The sequence below is a fragment of the Sinocyclocheilus rhinocerous genome, unplaced genomic scaffold (assembly GCF_001515625.1).
Source record: "Sinocyclocheilus rhinocerous isolate Xijiao unplaced genomic scaffold, SAMN03320098_v1.1 scaffold541, whole genome shotgun sequence".
NCBI classification, from domain to species: domain Eukaryota; kingdom Metazoa; phylum Chordata; class Actinopteri; order Cypriniformes; family Cyprinidae; genus Sinocyclocheilus; species Sinocyclocheilus rhinocerous.
In genome coordinates, this window is record NW_015658519.1 from 1681452 (window position 1) to 1692246 (window position 10795).

Here is a 10795-nt window from a genome sequence, read left to right on the forward strand (position 1 = left end):
AGGCGGGAGCTGGTTGCTGAAGCCACGCCCACCTAGCTTCACAGCAGTGTCAGCGGCGGCAATCCACCTGTCACTCAAGTGGCCACGCCCTTAATTATGCAGAACTTTAAGGCTTAATATAATTTAAACGGATGAGTTATAAAAAAATTCACCCCCTCACAGTTGTCATGAAGGGCAAAATTAGCTATATAGACCAAAATCATTTTTTGAACCAGGCTGTAAACGTTTTTTTCTGCTGTAAAGTTGGGCATTTTAACATGGGGAGTCTATGGGATTGACTCCCTTTTGCAGCCAGCCTCTAGCGGCCAGTTGACGAATTACAGTTTAAGTCACTTCCTTGTTGGCTTCACCAGAGAGCGCAGGAGGTTGCCGCTCGGTTTTATCTTGACTTCTCATTACTGGCAGGGCAGACACAAAAAACTGGCAAGGCAGACACAAAAAAATATGAGTTACGATAACAAATATTTAATTGCAAATTCTAATAACGCAGCCCATAATGGGGCACCTTAATTACTGGAATCATTCACAGGGATTTGTGTGATTTGTGTGTGTGAAAAAAGCTAGAATGAGTAAATTATAAGTGGACTTTAAGAGCTTCAGTGCCTGCCTATTGGCAGGGCCATAGCTGGGGTTTGCGGGGCCTCAGTGCAGGTTGTACCAGTGGGCCCTGTTTGAAATTGTTTAATTTGTATGTTCGTTCTATTTATTTATTTGTGCTATTTACACAATGTTTAAGTTTTTTCAAGTTTGTAGGTGTCCAGGTACAGAAACCGAATAATCAAATGTAAAACAGCACTGCATAGTCTTCACTGTAAAATTTAAATATACAGTCAAACCAAAATTTATTCAGACACCTTCAACATTTCTCATATTATCACAGTTTATTTGCTATAGTTTAGAAAATGGAAATAAAATATGACAAGAACTGAGAGCTAAACTGTGTCAGAACAAATTCATCTTGATAATGTCAGATAACTGATAGAAAGGTATGTAATGGAACACAATCAACCAAAAATTCAGACAACTGTTAGTATAACTATATTTGCACAACTATCAATACTTTGTTGACCAATTACCAAGCAATGCTTAATTTTGTTCAGTCTGTGGTGTAAAAAGTTCACATTAGCCATTAAAGAAAAAACACTTGGTCAGGTCAAAGTATCTGAATAATTTTTGGTCCCAATTTTTTTTAATCAATTTTACTGGTAGTCCACTGTATAAATAATTTTTTGGTATAATATGTCACAGTTTACTTTATTTTGCTATCCTCACTTACATAAATGATCTATAGTGTCCTGCACCCACTAGTAAAAAAATATCAAAAATGATATCTGGTGCCTGAATAATTTTTGGTTTGACTGTGGATTAATTCTTGTTAAAATGACAAAGTAATTCAGTCAAGAGCAGTGAGTGATTTTCGTTCTTTCATTTTCTTGGATTAACATTACAGCAGCAAGTAAATTAGGCGCGGTCACTTTAAAAGACAATGCATCCATAATAATGATACACATCCGATTTCTTTCTCCACTGTTTACTTTCACTTAAGACATAACCGACCGTTTTTTTTCGGGGATACTCTCCAAGACGGGTATTTTGACATAATTTTGTATGTATTTGTCGGTACAAGAGCAAGAAGAGGCAAATTCGGTGTTCAAGCGCTTTGAGACGCGTCTCTCTGCGTGCGCCCTGTGCGCATAGAACACCGTGCTGGGGTGCTGAATTGGGCTCTTTCACATCTTTTTCTGTTTGCATGTTTGAACTGCGATTTGTATTTGTTCGTTCAGGTGCAGGAGGACACGAAGGAGAGCTCGGTTCGGTGTTGCTGTCCGTGAGACGCGGCTCTCTGCGTGCGCACCGAACACGGCGCGCGAGGACTCAGTTGAGTTTTTCCGCGTCTTGTGTTTGAATGCTTTAAACTCTTTTGAATGTTTACATTTACAAGGCTTAAAAACACGTGCAAATGATAAGCTTTCGTGACGATGCGCAGCAGTGGCCCGTCAACTGTCCTGAGCGTCTTTTTAGGCTGGCCTCAGCCAGTCGGTTGAGATCGCCGGGGGCCCCCCCTCAGCCGTGGTCCCCTATAATCGTCACCACCTTTCACCTCACTAGCGACGGCCCTGCCTATTGGGCATGTACTGTACCTCATTAAACCAAAACACTGCCTATTCCAGCCTAATCTAATATTGATTTTGTTCTGACAAAGCAATTACAAAAGCTGGTTAGCTGTGAGTTTAAAGTCTGATTATCTCTGGGCTAGTGTTTCAAGGTTGTGTGTTGTCATTTGTGTTTCTTGTGATTTAAATCTCAATCACAAATCTCCCCTTAGACCAATATGCAAATTAGTTTCTCAGACTGTGAGATGAACTTTGATAAAGCGCTCTCCCATGGCATTGTGTATGATTGGTTTCTCTTTGTCATGTAGCCCAGTCTGTTATAAAATCTTTTATATCAGTTGGATTTAAAAATTTTCAGAGATGTGGAATTAAGTTATAGTTCACAAAATCATATGGTGTAAACCACTTTAAAGTAGGTATGAAAGGAAAATTCTATTATCTAAATGCATGTTATTGTTCTCATTGTGAATGATGCATTCATACAAATGTTTCTTTTATTAAAGTTTGTTTTGAATCAAAATGTAATGATTCGATCTTCCAGTAAAATCACAGATAACTCTCTGACATATGCTGGACTTCTCCAAATATTTGGTATGCTTAAACCAGACCCTTTCTTACAATTGACTTCAAGCTCACTATATCAGATATGCCTTCATCCAGTCAACAACTGATGGATAGATGGATTTCTTTTTCTATTGTCTGTTTCTTTTGGATGTTTGTCATAATACGAAAGAAGAGATCGGTCACTACTTATGTTACATCACAACTTCATTTTTTTATTTATTGTATCCTACAAAATCAGACGAACATGTCTGTGTTACAGAGGAGGCTCCCGTACAATCCACTACCCACACCACACCGACCTTGGTCCCATATCGCCATTGATTTAATCACCGACCTGCCCAATTCTCAAGGCAACACCACCATACTCACCATCGTTGACCGCTTCTCCAAAGCCTGCCGTCTGATTCCGCTGCCTAAACTTCCAATAAAAGCTGCAAATGGATCCACACGCTTCTGACTCGTCACAACAGTCTGTGTCTGTCGGTACTGTGTGAATTGGCCTTAAGAGGATGTAATGAACGTTTGATGTGTCAAGAGCCAAAATAATTGTATAGGCCTGTATCAACTGATTAAAGAGACAATCTAGATTTCATCACCAATTACAGCGTGATTAGATGCCTGTATCTTTTCAGATATCTTATCAGTATTTTATCTCCTAATCAGTTTTCCTTCACTTTTTTTAAGGTTGCACAGGTGAATGGGATCTAGCATGCTGGCCATCAGCTAGGATTGGGGAGTTGGTCACCATCCCCTGTCCGAATTACTTCAGCCATGTCAGTGATCAGAGAGGTATGTCAATAACTTCTTCAATACATAAGAAGATGCTAAATGTTTTCTAATACACCTGTTTTTCTCCTTGTGTTTTCACTGTACTCCACTTCTAATATTCTTGATAAAGTCTTTTAAAGTCACTATATTCAACAGTCTCTGTGGGGACTTACTTTCAGAGAAAGCAAATGTCCTCACTACTGAATTAGCATCATAACCAATGTCACATTGTTCACAAAGCCTTCTTCTGAGTTCTTCTGATTAGTCTTTGATAACTCTTGTCTGTGCTATTGGGACCTGCTGCTGTAATTTAGCAGAAACATTGACACACGAACTGTATTCATGAGACTTTCTCTGGGAAGAGCCTCATGGGCCAATTCTTTGCTGAGAACTCATGACCGCTGTAATTTATTCAAACGAGGAAAACCATGGGTAACTTTGAATACTGTTTAGTAAGCCTTTTGTGGTTGTGTTTGGCTAATCAGGATTAGCTTTATATTTAGCAACTTAACATGAAATCAAGGAAGCTGTGCTTGTTATGGATGCTAAGTAGCAGACATGACATTATCTTATTTGTGTACATATAAATATATACACACACACATTGTAATGTTTGATCAAAAGTGACAGTAAAGACAATTATAATGTTACACAAGATTTCTATTTCAAATAAATGCTGTTATTTTTAAATTTTCTATTCATCAAAAATCCTGAAAATTCTGAAAAAATGTATCACAGTTTCCACAAAAATCTTAAGCAGCTCAAATGTTTTCAGCATTAATAATGATAAGACTCACTATTAATCTATTAATAAGTGGGTACCAGTAATAATTGAGCATCAAAGCAGCATATTAGAATGATTTCTGAAGGATCATGTGACACTGAAGACTGGAGGAATGATGCTGAAAATCAGCGTTGCCATCACGGGAATAAATTACATTTTAAAATATATAATATTATATTAAATTATAATATATAAAATAAAAAACAGTTATTTTAAATTGTAATAATATTTCAAAACATTACTCTTTTAACAGTATTTTTAACAAATAAATGCAGCCTTAGTGAGCATGAAAACGTATGACAATATATATATATATATAATATTTATATATTCATATAAAGTGGGGGTTGTTTCATTCAGTGATTTCATTCATACACACGTTGCTGTATGAGTGAATGTCCATTTGAGTCCTTGACTTGCTGATGTACTGCTTTCAGAATAATATTACTAGCTTGCAGTCATCTGGATCACTGCTGACCTCTCTGTTCTGTTAGACTGTCCAATGGACCTGTCAATCATACAGACCTTTGATGGACAGGTTTAAACATGAGCACTCATATCATGCCAGATGTCATTAAAATGAAGCCTTACCCTGATTTATTTTAGTGTATGTAACCATCTAGAGAATTGAAAAAATTGCCTTTTGTCATGAAGTTAATGTATCAGCTTTTATTTTCATATTTTCTGTAATAATTTTCATTTTGATTTGACTCAACCTCTTAAATGTCCCCTTTCCCCCTCAAGTACACAGAGGAGTAAAGGGAGTCATTTTTTACTTTAAATTTTTGACAGTTTGTAGGAACTGAGGACTGACTACGGCAGTTAAGTTTGACACAAGAACGCCAATGAAAGTATGTCATGAGGTTGGGTTGCTCAACAATCATGAAATTGTAAGTGAAAATGACTGTGTGGATCAATAAGGTTTTCAAAGTGATCCTACTTTAAAAGCAGCAGTGGCATCCATGTAATGTAGGGTCCATTTCTGTAATGACATGTAATTGTGGAAAATACAGCACATTTGGTTGAGTTCCAAAAAGTAGCTGTGACACATTGACATTCTTTTATAGAAAGTGTCTGCGTTTTTTCTTTATATGATCTCCATATGGACAATACAGAATTTGAATTTATTTATTTGCATGTCCTTCCACTCACTTGTGCTTTCTGTCAGAATTTCAGCTTTGATTTACGACCATAATTTTCATCCTATGAACTGTTTACACACATCTAATGGCTTCCAGGTCATATCTGTGTCTTGCTGAAAGGGGCATGCCTTTTCTGTGAAACTCTTGAGTGCTCTGAGAGAGTGCTTTCTGGAAGAAATCCAAAACATGGATTGAGGGATTTAGATGATACAGGGTGAAATGCAGTGGATTTATCTTCCTCATGTGCTTGTGGAGTTCATGCCTTTGGTGAGCTGTGATACAGGCCAGATGTGATTGGGAAAAGACCTGCATATATTAGATTGGGGGTGAGCCGACTTGATCATGTGATGGGAAAAAACTGATAACTAACTGACTGGGAATGTTGAGTTGGATTTTAGGGGAGACAAAGACATATATAACAAATGTGTTGATGGAACAATTTATGAACCAGAGGGAAGAACAAAGGACATGCACGGACCCAGTGGACACAAAAATCCTCATTAATTTATAGCGAACAGATTGAGGCTTTCTGGACCAATCAAAGGAAAGATTTGTTTTCCTTAGCACCGATTCCCAGAAAAGCTTCATGTTTATTGCCCAGAAAGAGTGTTTAAAAGATATTCAACAGTGAATGTTGATGATTTTAGCTAGAATTGTTTTATCAGGGTTCCCACAGTACACACTAGTGTTTAGGCTGCATTAGTGATCGCTGCGATCATGCTGATTTCAACAGAACTATGCGAAAGTTATGCAGCAGTAAGTTGGATTGGATTGCTTTTGGAAAGCCAGTTTGCTGTATTCACTGCTTTTAATGGACTGCACATCAAAGCTTTCTATATTGTGTAGAGTCTCCTTCTTGTCTGTTTGTAGCCCAACCAGATGTATAGCGGCCCTTAAAATGACGTTATCCACACTATTTGTGGTATATAACAAAATATCAAACAAAGTGCCATTTATTTTTAGAAAAAATATGGTTTAAATACACCTATCAAGCAAAATATTGAATATATTTTGTGTGTAGAAATATCAGTTTATGGCTCTTTACTAATAGCAGTGATGCTTTGTGTAATCAAGCCTGAAGATTAAATCTGACTCCCGGTATTCCAGCTGTTCCTGTATTATCCAGCAGGAGTAAAATTCTTTCCTTGAAGCTTAATCTGTCCAGTGGTAGTATCAGATTATAGATTCAAAAGAATCTACCAGGTCTTGTGTTATGGACTAATCAAGAAGCAATTCATTTTTATAGGAGCATGGAAAGGAAAACAAGCGTTACAAAACTTGGCAGCACACAGATCCAGGGATATGTCATAAATTTATTTTGGGTGGAGCTTCTAGTGTCCTAACACATGTGAACTTTTTACCCAGGAGCTTTACAGCAAACATACAGTCATTAATCTTCTCAACTGTTCAGAGTGGTTTCTTTGCTCATAACTTCACTTTCATGCTTCAGTCAAACACACTGTCAATAGCGCAGTGACCTCATGATCACACCTCATGTAAATGTTCAGAAAGTAAAGTTTACCAAGCCAAAACTATTCAATGTTACTTTTCATGCTTGCAAGCAAAGGTAAACACACCTTAAAGGAAAGTTCCAGGTTCCGAAATTTGTGTCCTGTTGATTAACACACACACACACACACGAAAATGCTGAATCTGGGCTATAGTGAGTCACAATAGAAGTGAATGGGGGCAATCTGATTTTATTTATAAAATATTTATTAATAAATTTAATTAGATTATTTTTATTCAAATTTGAAGGATTTAGTCATTTTTTATGTGCTTTTGTCATTTTATTCATTTTTTAATATTGCTATATAGTTTTGTATATATAATATACATTATCTATTATATATTTCTATATCATATTTCTATTTATTTCAGTTTTTCATTAAAATTATTAATTTAATTATGGTAGTTTTTAATTAGTAGTTTTAGTACTTCAATTTTAACTTCAGCATAAAAATAATTTCAGTTATTAGCCAATGCAACATTTCTAAGTTTTTCATCTAATATTTATATTTCAGCTTTATTCCAAATATCAAAAAACAATAATAATAGTTTTTTAAATAGTAATTAATAGTTTTTATAGTTTTAGGTTTAGTTAAAAATAAAAACCCTGAGAATTACACATTAAAATACTTTTTCAAAACTTTAGAGACAAGACAAATATTATGTGCTAAAATTATTTTATTGTAAAATTTTTGTTTTCTTTCTATTATGACTTCATCACATGACAACACAACACTATAAACCTTAAAACCCCAAACCGAGCTTTAAAGCTCAAAGAATACACTTTTAATAAAAGAATTAAATTCAGCTTCACATTTCTGCATTTAAACCACCCAAAAATTGGCCCCATTCACTTCTATTGTAAGTACTTCAATGTAACCTCCTTTTTTAACAAAACAAGGGAGGAAACTAAACTATTTTTGGAGGAGTTCCACAAATGCTGTTGATTGAGCTTAACTTGTATTGAACCCCGAATACTGCTTTAATTACCCACATTCTTGCGACTTCTCACAGACAGCAGTTGCACTTTCAGAGCCGCTGTCATAATACGTCAAGCAGCTTGTGATTGAAAGAGAAGGACACACCTACACACCCACCTTCATTGCAGAAAGCTGCTGTAATAACACTTTGCTCAAAGAGCTTTAACAAAAGCCCAGTCTGATTCATGTTTATACAAGTCATGCTTCTATCAACACTTGTTCAAGGACCAAAACTTTACCAGAACCAGAACCCCCATCCTCTCTCTTCAGGCTGGAGGGAATCTTGCGTAAATTCTCACAGGGATGAGCTTTAACCTGAGGCCCAGCGAGTATCTCTGCATGCTTACATGCAGAAGACCTATTCAAAGGCATGCTCTGAAATAACATAACAGCGGGCTGATTAGCTCCTGTTCGGTCCACATCTTCATACATGGCACTGACAATGCCCATTGTCTTGTTTTTCGGGATGATGAAAGCATTCTTCTGACAATCCCTCATTGAAAACAAGTCCAGACTCTAGCAGCAGTAGCTTATCTGTCCTGGTGCTTGAGATTACACAAACAATGTCTTGTGTTTTTTTTAAATGCAAAAACATACTGAATGACAGTGCTTTCGTCATTGATTTGAATTTAAAAAAATTGAGTCATCGAAGGATTTTGTGGTTTGTGGATGCTATTATGAGTTGAGTAGGAGCAGTTTGTACTTGAGTGTATTTGACTATTATCTGTTTGTTAGTTAGCACTAGCTCATGTTTTATGTATTCCTGTTACAGGTTCTCTGAATGTCCTCAATCCTCACTTTGTCTAAATGTAGATTTTTCGCTCTCAGAAGTAAACGTCATCAGCTACACATACTGCTGGCACAGTGATAATGAGGTTTTCAAGCCGTCCCATCTGAGCGAGATGATCACCGCCACAACTTGCCAAACGCATATTAAACGTTCCAAAATTTTGTCTATGTTTTGCATTGATGTATTTGCCGTCTTGCTTCCCACAGAGCCGTTTTAATTGGATGTGGGGCTGGTATTTAACTTCAGAAATGATAAAAATAAGCTTGTCTGTTCATGCAAACATGTTTAAAGGTCGTGGTGGACAGATGGAATGGGGTTCTGTTGGTGCTCATTCATGTACACATTCATTTTGAAATCTTTGATGCAGTTTTATTGCTTTTAGAACGGTCTGTCAATTAATCATTGAAACTAGGTTAAAAAAAAGAAGATGAAAAAATCTGATTCCCTATTCGTATTTAAATTCCACTGTACAAAATGCTACTTATTAGAGGCTTTTGTGGTTAGTTGCTAGCGGATTTTGTGACATTTCGTTTCAAGCATTCTGGTCTAATTAATGTACAGTAGATTTACATCAATCCCTGTATGCTGTTGTGTTTCACTGTCCATAAGTAGAGCCTGTTGTGTTCTCTAGAGGTTTATGCCTACCTTCTTTGATGCCCTTACGTTCCCCAAAGATGACAAGGTTCCTACAAATGAGAGTAACATTTTCAGGGGTGAAGAAGTTCATGTTTTATTCATGACTCATCTCTCTAATTGTGAGGCAAATCATCCTCTGGGAATCTGTTCGAGAAAAATACAACCAGTCACTAACCGTACATTAAAATAGCATTTCATTTCATTGATAGTAAACAGAATATTTCCAAAATGCCGAGTGAGACATCTACATGACATTTTAATACTTGGTTTTAAGGCAGAGACAAATTTATAATCCTTGCCTCGTAATACTGGGAATATTTTGGGAGGTGGTGTTTTTTAAAATTCCATTCCTTTCTATTCATCTTCTGTTGTGACATCAACCCTCAAAATACCTGGCTTCAACTGTATGGCAGAAAGGTCATGAATTTGATAAGCGTGACATGGACATTACATGTAGTGCAGAAAAGTGAGAGGAGGATCTAAAGGGTCATTACGGGAACGTCATAATGTGTCCAGTGAGTAAAAGGATTTCCCAGCTGGTATTTCAGGCAGCGATAAGACAGACATTTTATTATTTATATAGTTTTTATTATAGTTATTTTTTCTCCTCCACTTTGCAGAGAATGATTACCTGATGATGAGCTTGTCTACTCTTTACTTCACAAAAACAGACTGGGTGCAGAAATCAGCCCCATTCAGTTTGAAGTCCTCCAGGCCTGAGAGGATTCTCAAGCCAATGAGCGTTTAGCACAGTAATCAGTCGCTGAAATCTGCTTTCACAAATTGCAAGGAAAATGTTCCCAAAAAATGTCAGATAATTCTGCTAAAATGAATTAGATCACAAAATTTTGTTGCAATATGCAAAAAATAAGATAAGACTAAGCAGTACCGCCGCTCCCTATACGCAGAGTACACAGTTTGCGTAGGGCCCCAATCAGTACCGTTTCTAGGCATAGGCAAACTAGGTGGTCGCCTAGGGCGCCACGAAATGTGCTGTGATTGGTTAGCTGGGCCAGTGTGTGTTGTGATTGGCCCAGCTAACCAATCGGTCGGGAAATGTCATGCCCCTTATCGTAGCCGCCTGCGAGCTTCAGTGTAAATATTGCGTCAAAATCAAATCAATTTGAGCGCGATGATTAAACCCGGATGATTGTAACCACTCTAAGTTCATCTGTCTTGAGAAAGCTAGCGTGTCTCCGACATAGTGATAACACTCGTTGCCTTCTCTAGTGCAGCTCAACCAGGTCTCGTCCCAGGGCTCTACGCTTAGTTTTCTTTTTAGGAGCACTTGTGAGCACAGTCAAAAATTTAGGAGCACCTTCTAATCAATAATCCAAAATTTGATCAAAAATTTGCCTTCCCATTACGAGGTAATATTTGACTCCTTAAAGTGATTTACAGTGGAATTTTGTTTTTACCTTTGTAATGGCATTTTTCTAACTTTATTAAAGTATGTAATCTTTTATGTCAAATTTGTAAAAAATTATATTTTATAAGCTTTTAAAAAA

General features: G+C 36.8%; 1 protein-coding gene across 4 annotated transcripts in view; it reads left to right on the forward strand.

The window, feature by feature from the left end:
- LOC107722634 (vasoactive intestinal polypeptide receptor-like) overlaps window positions 1-10795 on the forward strand; it is a 34466-nt gene that overhangs the window by 6753 nt on the left and 16918 nt on the right. For all 4 annotated transcript variants that reach the window (XM_016531083.1, XM_016531084.1, XM_016531085.1 and 1 more), the window contains exon 3: window positions 3363-3467. In XM_016531083.1, the coding sequence (XP_016386569.1) occupies window positions 3363-3467 (105 nt within the window). The remainder of the gene's footprint in view (window positions 1-3362; window positions 3468-10795) is intronic.